General features: G+C 44.1%; 1 protein-coding gene across 1 annotated transcript in view; it reads left to right on the plus strand.

Annotated features, from left to right (window-relative positions):
• TBCD (tubulin folding cofactor D) overlaps nt 1–13,591 on the plus strand; it is a 2,329,415-nt gene that overhangs the window by 1,520,596 nt on the left and 795,228 nt on the right. Inside the window, exon 26 of the mRNA XM_085616794.1 lies at nt 4,614–4,690. Within this exon, the coding sequence (XP_085472920.1) occupies nt 4,614–4,690 (77 nt within the window). The remainder of the gene's footprint in view (nt 1–4,613; nt 4,691–13,591) is intronic.

A 13,591-nucleotide genomic window follows, 5' to 3' on the forward strand; every position in this document is an offset into this window, starting at 1 on the left:
ATATAGGACCCAGAGAGTCAACCACTGCCGTGGCATGTCAGCATTAAGAGACACTGGATATTGCGGTAGGGGAGGTGTCGAGTGGTCGAGTTGAATGTCCAGGACTGAGTTGAAGTCCCCACGAATGACCAACGGGACAGTTGGCCAGTCTAAAAGTAAGGTTGTTAGCTGTGTCCAAAAGGCCAATTGATCAGATTGGGGAGCATAAACAACACCTATGTTCCATGGGTTGCCTTTGAAGGAACCATTAAGGAATGCATAGTGCTGTCGTGGTTGATATGTATCTTGTCGAACTTGAAAGGGACCCCTAACCTAATCCCTATTGTGACTCTTCTACCTTAGGTAGAGACGCCCCTGCCTATGACCTGGCTCCTCCATCCAGCTTGCAGCATGCACACTTCCCCAGTGGTCATGTTTCTTTTTGTAACAGAGCAATGTGTGTATGCCAACGGAGAAGTGCTGCATGTACCCTATAACATGTTTTTGGGAAGTTCATCCTCCTGACAATCTATGTAATTAGGTTAAATTAGTCAGTGAATTAAAAAAGTAGAGGAGTAGTGGTTGGTGTTAGGAACAAACCAGAAACCAGTTTAGTGGGAGGGAACCTATGTGTACTGGATTTTGCTGGGAGTACTCGAGAGGATGTGCTTCACTACGGTTGCTCAGACAGAAATAAAAGTTTAACAAGATGCAGAAAGCTACCCCTGGGCAGAGCAAAAACCCACCCTGCAAACGTAACCCGTAACCTAACACAAACATGCTAGCAAAGGAAAAGGGAATGTAGAACTGAGCAAGACAATAAACCGTTCCCCATACATATGGGTCAAGGGAATATGGAGGGTGTTGTGACGATTGCAGAGCAGAATGTCCAACCCTACCAGTGATGCACAATGAATGAAAGGCGCTTGTAGGCACACTCATGTAAGAGGGACCAAAGTGCAGAGTAATGCCCGAATCACTGGTGTGGCCCCCCCCCAGGCAGTGAAGGGGGCACAAAAACCAACACATCTGAAGGCATGTCATGGGAATAGTCACATTGCTTGTGATATATTGGTCATAGTTAACGAGAGTCAACCTAAATCGGCCATAGACTGCACAGTGAATGGTGGCAATGAAGGAGTGCCAGAGCCAATTTCATCCGATGATTTGGGATCTTCTCCTGTGATAGTGTATTCCAATTAAAGTAAATGTGGCAATGCTGAAAGTCTCTGCAAGGAGGCCACAGTCGTGACCGCAATCCGCTGCTCCCTCCAGCTCTGTACTAGTGTTGGAGTGTTGCACCGTGATCTTTGGCTTGGTTTCCAGACCATAGCTATTTGGTCCAGTTTGGAGGCATTGGGGGAGGGAGACTAGGGATGACCAGGTATCTGTTTATCAAAAGCCTCCACCGAATCCCACAACATATCTAGCTGTGTGAAAAAATGGGTACGCCGACCATCAGAGATGCCTAATTGGCAGGGAACATTAAGGTGTAGTTAAGGCTCAGTTCTCGCAGTTTCTTCTTCATCCAGTGTAAATGATGACCTTTGACACTGGACAACAAGTATGTAATCTGGAAAGAACTTCACTTTTACTTGCCAAGGTAGACAATACTCTTCTCACAGGCAGCCGTAAGGATTGCATCCCAATCACGATAATTCAATATTTTCACAACAATGGGTCGTGCAAGCCATCAGAAGGGAGGTGCTGAGCCAGAACCCTAGGTGCACGCTCCATCACAAAATACATATAAAGTGCAGAAAGTCCAATGTCTTATTTAATCCAGTGTTCAAAAAATGCGATTGGGTCGCTTCCCTCCATTCCCTTTGTTATACCTACCATCTGCACATTATTGCAGTCGGAGCGGCCCTCTGCATCAAACAGTTTGCTCTTCTCAATGCTTAGCCATACTAGAATTATCTGCATTTGTTCCTCTGTACGTTGGGTGGAGAGTCGCATTTCAGCAATGGCTTGGGTATTCGCATGTATTCGCTCTGTGCTGTTTTGCTGGTTTTCTCCGAGGGTCGCCATGTCGTTAGTGAAAAGAGCCTAGTTTGGCCTCAAAGGTTTATCTATAGTCAGCAACGGCTGCCAGTAATTTGTCCAGCTTATCCGCAGGGGATGCCCCCATGGGGCGATGGGCTATCTCCGCAAGGTGGTCAGCAGTAGCTGTTATGATTTCTCCCTGCTGTAAAACAAGGGAAAAGAAAGGGCAAAATACCAGCAGTTGGTTGTCTGGCGGCGAGGTTCTCTGTAGATTATGCCCTCTACTTCGTTTACCCATGCGAAGTTCAAAAAGTAGGCGCTGAGGAATATCTCGGGTAGGCAGGAGACTCAATGGGAGTACTAACATAGTCAAGGGTTCAAGGACCCACCTCACCCACGTAAATCCTGAGCATATATGCATGGGTGCACTAGCAGTCCCAATCGTAACAGCAATGTGGTGCCTGCTGTCTCACACCCGGGCCCCCACGTGTAGCTCTAGGATAGGGCCCAGTCAACCAGCATCGTTCGTATCATCCAGGGCAGGGAATATCCCCAACCACTAGTCAGTCAAACGGTCCAGCACCTGGAGTCCTCCGGTCCCACCTGCAGGAAAGGGCTCCCACAGCCTCTCCGGTCCCAAAACAGGTCTGAGGTGCAGGCCAGGCCACGACGTCTCCACTGTAGGGCCCTGCCAGCCTCTGCTCCGCCCAGCCGCGGACCATTGTGCCGCAACTGATCCTGGGTAGGCTGTCTTGTCGCGGGTTGCGGAAGCGCGGCGCCAGAAGCCTAAGGCTTGGCTGCAGCTCCCAGGAGCTGTGTGTGACATCTGCGGCTGGCGCCTTAATGAAATGTGCTCCCTTGGTCCCCAGCCGCTGTAGTGGATGATAGTAGGTGATGTGGGCTGTGCACAGCCAGGTTTCAGGCTGATGGTGGGGAGGTCAACGAGGCACCCTAACTCATGTCCACCATGTTTGGCCGTCCTGCCTCCACCCTCAGACAATCAACTCTTCATTGTGATCACTGGAGTATAATAAGGCAAGGCTGTGCACAAGTGGACCATCTCAGGATGGATTGTACTCTGCATTAAGATCTGCTACGCACTAGCCAAGAAACAACCTCCTGAGGTCTTGTGAACCCATTTTACAAAGGTCACTACTAATGCTTTATCATGTGGTAAACCTGCCAGGACATCTGGCAAGCCGCTACGTGGTTGTCACGCCACCCATTCACAGAGCGCTTCTACTTGGACAATCGGGTCCATTGTGATGGGCTTTTCACCCATTTGGTCCTTCAGGACTTTCAGTTTTGAGCAAATTCACAGACCCTCGTCCTGAGGTATTGCTTGGGCATCCATTCTAAGGTGAGGCATCTGCTGTTAGAAAGCTATATCAGAAGAGCAAGCTGCTTACCTTTGCTAACTCTTTTTCTGGTAGAGACTCTATCTAGCCACAGATTCCTTACCGACCATCCCAGCTCTGCTCACTGGGCTCTTCACACTAAAGATCGCATTTGAATCTGAACACTGGTCAACACATTGGTTTTTCCGTGGCTCTGTGTTTATGGCACAGAAAAAGTCACAAAAGAAACTGATGTCAGTGCACTGGGTGGCACTTATATGGGCACCGCAACATCACTGTTGACACAAAGTCCATCGATGCCACCTACTTGTGTGCAGAGGTACTGCTCAAGATTTTTCAGATCCAGTCTTTTGCCTGGGGGAATATTCTACGGTGAGTAATCTGTTGATATATAGTCTCTATTAGAAAAAGTGTTACCAAAGGTAAGTAACTTGTTCATTAGTTTTCTTTCACACCAGAATGTATATGGTTCTGTTTTTTGGACATTGGTAAGGAAAATTATGATGTACAGTCTTCCTTTTGCCCTCATGTTTTTCATATAGTTTTCCAGAAGGTGGAGATGAACCCCCTACTCGCCTTCTGGACGAGGGTAATACGTGCTCACTTTATACAATGAAGCTTGAATAAAAATAATTGTACATCTCTTTTTCCAAGTCTGACAAGTGCTGGGGTTGTAAGCTGGTTCTTCAGTTTGAAAGGGACTTGTGTTTCATTAATGACAAAGACGCAGTGTGTCTTGGATGAGAATCTTCTCTTTGGAATTCCTTTGCAGTTGAGCTTCTTTTAGAAGTGAACCTCTTGTGTTTTCTACTGAAAACATAAAACAAGTCTTCTTTAAGAGGTAGAGTTGCCTGATCCTAGCATTTACAATGAACCTTTGTATGTATTTAGTCATGGTCTTGTATTTGATTATAATATTCTGATGTTATTTTCTTTGGATGTATGGTTCCACAGATATACATTTGTTTGCCAGGACTTGAGCTGCGTTTCAAACAATATGAAAATTAGTAAAGTAATATAGATAAGATGAATTATTTGCTATATATTTCAGAACATTTTCAACTCTAACCTTCAGTGCTACCACACGAGACCTTCTATAACAATGCTCTCTCTTCATCGACTTTAACATAATGCTTTTTAATAGTATTTTTCTTCTATTGGTTTTCATTATTACTAGTATAGTCATTGTTCTCTCTTGGTTACATGTGCACTCCAGGCAAAACGCTAAATAAAATATACACTGAAGAAATGCACATATTGATGGCTTTATAATTCTCTTTCTCTTTTTAGAGGGCTGGCAATGGTTAATAAATGATAGTTTGAAAAGTCTTCACTTGATATCGAGTACATCAAGAGAAAAAATTAAGGTACATTTTTCTTGATACTGCTGTTGTAATTTGGAAAGCTTGCAGTAGGCAATTTGGAAACATGCTTTTAGATGACAATACAAATGTAAGAGAATGTTTGTAAAGAATGAGCTTAACTAAAAAGAAATTTGAGTAAACGTTTAAATATAAAAGGTCTCTTGCTTGGCTCCTGATGGCATGGACCACTGCGCAGCGTTCATCATAGGAAGTTCTTCAGGTTTTTGATTTTCGCATAAGCCCACACGACTATCATGCATATGCTGTGTCATGGATTGTGATTTTGAGCGGGTCTGTATGGGCACACAGTGTGCACATTGTCTGTGGGCATGACTACCATCGGCTCACCAAGCTTGTGAGGACTGGCTGTGGATGCAGCGCAAGATTATAGTGCCAGGCCAGGTCTTTCTACCCTTTTTTTTTTTCTGCCACGAAGAATCACCTATTGACCTCTCCTGTATTTTTAGGCCTGGTTTGACAAAACATGACTTAATGTTTCCAACTCTTAAAATTAAACATAGTGTGCTTTGGTTCCACCCAGGAGAGCATTTAATTTTCAACGCATGCTGTTGCCTATTTTATGCGTATCCATCTTCCTTACAGGAAGTGGCTCCATTGCAATGTTCGAGGGACCATTTTACACTTGATTTCAATGCTGTTTGTCACATGGAGTTCTTTATCTCATATATGTGTTCTATTACAGAAGGCAATGCGTCTTTGCTACATTTCTCCCAGCAGTGGTAGTAAAACTGGCTTTGTTTTTGATGGCTTTAGGACTCTGGGCACTTTACCACTGCTAACCAGTGCTATAGTGCATGTGCTCTCTACTTAAAACATGGCATCATTGGCTTATCCTCAATTGGCATATTTAATTTATTTATAAATCTCTAGTAAAGTGCACTTCATTTGCCCAGGGCCTGTAAATTAAAACGCTACTAGTGGGCCTGCATCATTGATTGTGTCACCCACTAAAGTAGCCCTTTATTTCTATAGTAGCTATTGCAGAGCCTGTGTGTGCAGTTTTAAACTGCCATGTCGACCTGGTTTTAACCCTCTTGCCAGGCCTGAACATTCCTTTTTAATGTATATAACTCACCCCTAGCGTAGGCCCTGGGCAGCCCATGGACAGGGTGCACTGTATATGAAAAGTAGGACATGAACTTTTAGGTTTTACATGTCCTGGTGGTGAAAAACTCTTAAATTAGTTGTTCACTACTACAAGGCATATTTCTTTAATTGGTTAGCATTGGGATTACCTTATTGCATGTTACAAGTGTAATTTCCAATTGTGAAGCAATGGGACCCCCCAGTTTGGTGTCCCTAGAATCACAAATTAAAATCTTACGTTATGATGGAGTCAAATTTTGAATTGTAATTCTGAAAATGCCCCTTTTAGAACGTTTGTTTTAAAAGAACAAGAGAACCCAAGCGATCAGTCAGGGACCTTGGGTACAAGTATTTTACAGAGGAACAGTGGTCCATCACATCAATAAATTACAGTTGTAATTCACATAAAGATACAATGACGTCTATGATAATATATCAAAATTAGATGCAATAGTTTATTCTGACGGTTTCAGGGAAGACATATAAGTGGTAAAAATAACAGAAAATTAGAGTAAAATAAACTCGGGCATTTGCATATGGTGGCCGAGAGACAACTTTAGTTATTTAGGCCACAGAACATACATAGTGGCCCCATAGCACAGAATAATAGTAAATATATATTTGTGTCCAGGTGCTGGGAGTCGACGGTGTTTCGATCCCAAAGCAAGATACTGGGATCATCATCAGCACATGAGTATTGATGCCTGAGAAAGATGCCTGGGTGGGCGGACCCCTGTGGGAAATTGGAAGAGAATCCTGGTATAGGCAAAATCCGATTGGCTCTATGGCGTCATAAATGCACAAGGTTGTTGCGGTAATTGGTATCAACCAGCTCCCAATCGGGTGCTGCTGCAAGCCTGTCGGAGACTCACCGGCGAGGTGAAGTCCGAATGGACCGGATTACAGGCGGTATAGAATCCAAATGGAGCGGATATCCAGTATACCCAACGACACCCAGTTGGGTTCTACGGCAAACTTGTCGGGAAGTGACAAGCGATGTGCGGTCCGAATGGGCATGGTTCCTGGTGGTGTGGAGTCCAGAAGGACCAGATATCTGCAAAGGGCCATTATGCTGAGGACTAGAGTTGGTTCCAAAGTAGTACGGAGAGTACGTCCTATCCACACAACGCTGACAGCATCAACTGACAACTAAGATTAGAATGTACACGAAAAGAAGAGAAGGATTCTGGAATGAAGAACACAACACGCAGGTCATCTACACTCAGGTAAGATCATTACACACCTTCCCCCCTTTATAAAGAAGAATTAGAAATAAGCTGAAAGGATGAAACAGAGAAAGCTAAAAGAAAGAAGAGGGGAAAGATAAGAAAAAGAAAGAGAACTTTAAGAAAAACAAAATCATTTAGAGAATCTTAATGTAAAACAAAATCATTTAGTTTTGTTGGCAGCTTTCCAACACGCACACTCTTTCTCGACTTCGGCAAAACATTACGAGGACCATTGCACGTGACCAACAAGTTGCAAACTGGAGCAATTCTATTGAGGTTCCAGATGCCACCATCACATAAATGGACAGCATTCAAAAACAGTTTTTTCACCACATAAGGTGGGGAAAAACACCAGAGGATCTTTGTGGAAGGCGAACTCTCACTCTGTCACCCACACGCACACTAGTGTGAGTGACAGCATGTCTAGAGTCTAAAGTATGCCTTCCTTTTAGCAATCTTCAAGTCCTGACTGGCTTGTCATGAAGGGTTACCTTGAGACCCTGTACTAGAACCAAGGCCTAAATTCACCCCCTCATTCAAACTAGAACCCGGACTTCTGTTTTTCATCCATGCCTGAAACATACGGGTATTAGGCTTCCTACCCCGACAAAGTTCGAAGGGAACCTTAGACGTGGTTGAATGAGGCGTTAGGCGATGGATCATAACTTTTTCCTGGATTTCCTGGATTTCTGCCTTCCAATCTTTGCTCTGAGATTTAGCCATTTGAATGGAGTCTTTCAACACACGTTGAACCTCTCTACCATTCCGTTAGTGTCAGGATGATAGAGAGCGAAACGCTTGTGTCTGATCCCTTTCTCAGTAAGATAGATATCCATTTCTTTAGAAACTAGCTGGACCCCGTTGTCAGTAAGAAGACAATCGGGAAACCCCTCACAAGAAAAAACCTTGTCCACAAATTTGGTGACATCTTTAGTCTCAATACTGTGACTGATTTTAACCTCTGGCCACCTAGAGAATAGATCTATTAAGACTAGGACATAAGACTGACCAGACCTACAAGAAATCGGGCCTAGGAGATCTAGGGCTACTTCTTGTCAGCAGCGAATAGGGACCTCTCGTATAGCCATGGGTTGGGTTCTAGTTTTGTAAATCTTATCAGAAGAATTACATTCTCACCATACGTTCAACTAATAAATCAATACCGGGCCACCAGAAGTGTAAACAAATTCTCTCTTTCGTTTTAGAGATCCCCTGGTGTCCCTGATGAGCATGTTGAGTAATTTTCTCTCTGAGGGGAAGAGGTGGAACAAAGCTAGTGCCCCTCCGAAGCAAACCTGAGGAGACAGACAACTCATGCCGTACATTCCAAAATGTTTTCGTCTCTTCATCAAGGCTTCTTATCCCCTTCCAACCCTCTGTCACTAACCTACAGACCTTGAGAATAGTGGGATCTATAGTCATGGAAGTTCTCCACTCATCTTCACTCCAGGCACCACCCGTGACCTCACAGACTTTATAATCATCATCCTCATATGACTCTCTTGACATATTACTCAAGTCAACTGTGTCATTCGTTACAAGACGAGACAAACAGTCAGAAACTTTGTTTTGTGCACCAGGAATGTGATGAACAACAAAGTCATAGTCTTGTAAAGATACAATCTACTTGGGGATCCTCGAGGAGACAGAATTAAGACTCTTTTTGGTGAACAGATCCTTCAAAGGTTTGTGGTCGGACTGTACTGTAAAGGAGCTTCCCCACAGGAACTTTTTAAGTTTTTTAATCGCCCAGAATATGCAAAGAGTTTCTTTCTATATAACTATATAAATTGGGCTGTCGTCCGATTGGTGATCTTGCTAACTGCGACCACTGCTCCACTGTACTGTGGCGAGTTCCAGATCTGGCCAAATACGCTAAAGGGTTGTCTGAAATAATGTCACTACGGGAATGGTACAAGATAAAGTGGTTAAAAGATGTAAAAAACTCTACTTGGCGAGCTTGGACTAAGTGAAGCGTGGGATGGTAGGTCCTCTCCTCCAAAGGCAATACTAAAGTCCATGTATTGGAATTGGGTCATGTCTCGAACTAATGCCAAACATTCCCTGGGCAAACTTTCGAAGGACTTCCTAAAGTTCAAGGATTTACCTATTCGGGAACTTCATTTGGATATTATTGGGAAACCGTTTGATAGAGCTCTTTATTTTAAGTTTAGGGTCGGGACTCTTCCATTACGAGCCTTTACAGCACGCTGGAAATCCCCGGCCCAGACAACCGTATTTTGTCCTTTCTGTATAACCAGCCCTGAGACTATAGCGCATTTCATGTTCCAATGTCCGGAGTATGCGAAACCTAGACAAAAGTGGCTTAAAGCATTGTGTCGATTGTTAGGCACTAGGTCCCATATTGAGGCTTTGCGCATCCTAATGTCAGATTCGCGCCCACTATATGCTTGTGGCCTTTCTAAATTTTTATCATGGGCTAGGTATCTTCGAAGTAAAAGGCTTAAATGTACTGTTTAATTTGGTTTTAATCAATAATCTGTATTGATCCTTTTAACTTGTTAGAACTTATGTATTCTTTGTTAAAAGTCAATGAATTTGGAGACTGTTGTAAATAACTTTTTAACCTTATTTATATCCAGCTTTTATGATATGTTTTTATCGAAGTAAAGCCTTTTTGACTTGACTTGACTTGATATAACAGAATATAGAAGTTCTGGCCCAACGAGAGCTCGTGACAGGAACGTCATAGTTGTTTCGCGTCCATCTTTCCCCTGTTTGAGAACGGCCCTAGCCCTTTTGAGCTGGCATCAGTGATAAGAATGGAGCAAGCAGAAGTATCAAAGCTGTGAAGAGAAGGAACTTTGTTCAAGGCTCCCTTAACATCGTCAAACTCTTTTTGGCAGTCTGGTGACCAGGCAAACCTTACCCCTTTTTTGAGAAGGGTTCGGAGGGTATAGGTACGAGAGGCAAATCCAGGCACGAAATTGTTATAATATTCAGCCATCCCTAGGAAGGTGACTAATTCCTCTCTGGTTTGGGGTAGAGGAAGATTATCAATGGTTTTTACTAATTGGTCTTTAGGTTTGACTCCTTCCTTGGATAGCTTGTGACCTAAGTAATGAAGGTTGAATTTGCACTTATTCTCACATAGCGTAAGGCCACGCGATTTGAAACAATCTAGTACAGCTCTGAGTCTCTCGTCATGAATACTTTGAGATGAGCCATGAACTAGGACATCATCTTGATAGAGCTTGACGCCAGGGAGACCCTGCAAGACATCCTCCATGGCTTTCTGGAAGACCGAAGCTGCAGAATTGAGACCAAACGGAAGCCTTGTAAATTTGTAAGTACTGAAAGGCGTTATGAAGGCAGTGAGGTTCTGGGACTGAGGGTCGAGCTTAATCTGGTGATATGCGGCCCTGAGATCAAGGGTAGAAAACACCTCAGCACCGCCAATCGTGTCAGCATCTCTGCGATGTTGGGAAGGAGATATCTGTCGGCTATGACAGAGCAATTGAGAGAGCGAGCGATTGAGAGCGCACAAGTCCACACAAAGTCTTACCTCCCCTGAGGCCTTTCGGGCAAGAACCACTGGGGCTAACCAATCACTTTCCTGAGTTTTGACCTCTTTGAGCAATTTTCTTAATTCATCCTCCATGGAGTCTCTCAGGGCTAAAGGCACATTACGTACTTTACAATTTACTGGGATGGTGTCCTGTCTCAAGATGATTTTGTGGGTGTAATTAGATAAACAGCCCAGGCGTTCGCTAAAGACTTCTTTAAACTCTGAGCGTAAACTGTCTACCTGAACGACTTTGGTGAGTTTGTCACGAGTACAAGAAGAAGCATGGGAAAATGTAGATAGCCCTTCAGGAGATTCTTTCCTCAATATTATGCAAGGATTTCCACCCGGAACCAACATGACCCCAAGATCAGTCTGATGAATCCAACTCACTAAACTGTCTCCCTTAGTGGAGATGTATATCTTCCCAGCGGTTATTTTTTTTTTTTAACTCAATGTCACCTTCAAAGTAGCCAAATAATTTGATGGGTTGTCCACCATAGGCAAGAGGTTTTATGTCAGGTTTAAATACCTTCACCTTACTCAAGTGAAACGTCATAAAAACTCTTAGGGATTAAAGTGATTTTTGCCCCAGAGTCGAAAAGCATATTAACTGGGTGACCATTTATCAGAACACTGTCAACTGGACTTAGACACTTAACTTGGCAAACTTCTCCTGAAATCTCACCACAATGTAGTTCGTCTGAACTAGAGTTAGTTTCATCTTGTGTCCATACCTCCTTAACTCGTTTGTTCTTTTTATTCTTTTGTAATCTGCAAGCTTTGGCTATGTGCCCCACATTCCCATAATTAAGACATTTGGCACTTAATGCAGGACAAGATTTGTCATCAGCTAGATGGCCAATTTTATCACAACGGTAACACCTTCCAGGAAATGGTTTTCTTTGCCATTAAGATTAAGACTCAACACGTTTGAAGACAGGTTTCATTGTTTGAGATTAATCTTTTTTGAAAGGTTTGACTTGTGAGACCGCTTGTACTTTTTCACTTGAAGTAGTTGCAGAGTCATTGTCTTTTTTAATGACTTCGACGCAGGCCAAGGAGTGCTCGATTTGATTGGCGATTAAGATAACCTCATCCAGTTTAGGATCATCCTTTTGCCACAGTTCATCATTTACTTTTTCTATTGCACAACCAAGCAAAAACTGATCGCGTATGCGTTCTTCTAAGGCACCTCCAAACTTGCAAGTGGAGGCAAGTTTACGTAGATGAGTTACATACACCGCCACAGACTCTTTAGGTTGTTGAGTTCGTTTTCCAAAGTGATAACGTTCTAGGACTGTGCTTACTTTGGGTAGGTAATGTTTATCTAATTTCTTTAAGCAAATCTCGAACTCATTGAGGCTGTCAGATTATGAGTCACTGAGAATAAGGTAAGTGTTCAAAGACTTCTTGTCCTTCAGTGCCTAAGCAGTGTCACAACAGTGCTGATTTTCTCTCGGTACACTCCAGACACTCTGGTGTAGGTAAGGAAGACTTCCATTTTGACCAGCGTATAGTAGGTTCACCAGGGTTAGATAAGAAAAAGGGAGGTGGTGTTACGTTTTGCATAATAATAGAGTAGAGATTATATGATGAGGTAAAGAATTTTAACTTCAACAGTGTGCAAGTAAGGAGTTGTGCTTGTAAGCATTTGAAGAGAATGATAACAAAGTATTAAACTGTGCCGATCTGTGTTGAAGAAACAGTGACAGACAGAACGCAATATTTCAAGCTGTGCCTATCAGCGTTGAAGGAACAGTGACAGGCAGAATAAATTATTTTAAGCTGTGCCTATGAGCGTTGTAGAAGCGGTGACAGGCAGAATGTAGAATTTCAAGCTGTGTCTATCAGCGTTGTAGAAACGTTGAAATGAACTATCCGTGTTGAAGTAAAAATGGCAGGCAGAAGAAATTTTTTAGACTGTAATAGCTGTGCATATCAGCGTTGAAGGAACGGTGACAGGCAGAACAAAGTATTTTAAGCTGTGCCTATCAGTGTTGTAGAAATGGTGACAAGCAAAATAAACTGTGCTTGTCAGCGATGTGCAGGATGGAACAAAACAGAAACAGAAGTGCTGTCAATCAACAATACGGGCTTCGTCAAGTGAAACGTTCACAGAAGCGTTTATGGTTATTTGCTTGGTAACAGGCAGGTAGTGCAAAGCGGGAAGACTTGCCAGGAAACACGTTTGCTCCCTCGCGCTTGTTAATTGTTCAGTAACACAACGTGCTTGATCACGTAGAAGTCAGGCATGCGGTAGAGGATGGAAAGGGTTGCCAGGAAACAGGGTTGTTTCTTTGAAAGTGTCCTGCATTGCAAGGTTGCTTCCTCGCGCTTCATGGTTGCTCAGTAACGCAACGCGTTTGATTGCGTAGGGTTCATGCATGCAGCACAAGAAGAAAAGGGTTGCCAGGAAACGGAGTTGTTTCTTGAAAGGCGTCTTAAGGTGCTAAGCGACATGCGTCCCTGACGGCTTGGGGTGGAATCATACGCGAGGCATGGTGAGCGTGGGCTGAAATTACCTTAAAATTTAAGATAATTTTGGGGGGCGTGATCTCGCAGCACATGGAGTGAGACGCACGCCGTTCAAGCTCCGGACCGCCGCCGGTATAATTTGCGATTTCAAGCGGTGCTGCGGGGGTGACCTAGCTGGCGGAGTCTAGCTGGCGGATGGACTTGGGCTACCTCTCAGAGGCCTGGCGACATTCCTGTGCGGCTGGCAGCGGAGGGAAGGGCGGAAGAAGACGAGCGCTCCGGTCCTCGGCTGCGTGCCCGCCATTTTGAGAGTCCTGAAGCCGCGCGCTCCCGGGGTGGTGATTCCCGGTACGAGCCCACGTTCTAGAGCAAGCCCTTATCAGAGAGACAGTTCCTGGTCCCTGGTGGTGTGATTGAGGCACGGGGGAGTTGGCGCTGTCGCTCTCCTACTTCCCCTAGAGTCCCGTGGAGCGACGAAGCACATTGGCGGGCAGGAGTAAGCCCTCCATTTTACAGACCCCTGACGGCGCCACTTCAGAGTGTGCCCCTGACCAGGTCAGCAAC

The sequence above is a fragment of the Triturus cristatus genome, chromosome 7, assembly GCF_964204655.1.
Source record: "Triturus cristatus chromosome 7, aTriCri1.1, whole genome shotgun sequence".
NCBI lineage: Eukaryota > Metazoa > Chordata > Amphibia > Caudata > Salamandridae > Triturus > Triturus cristatus.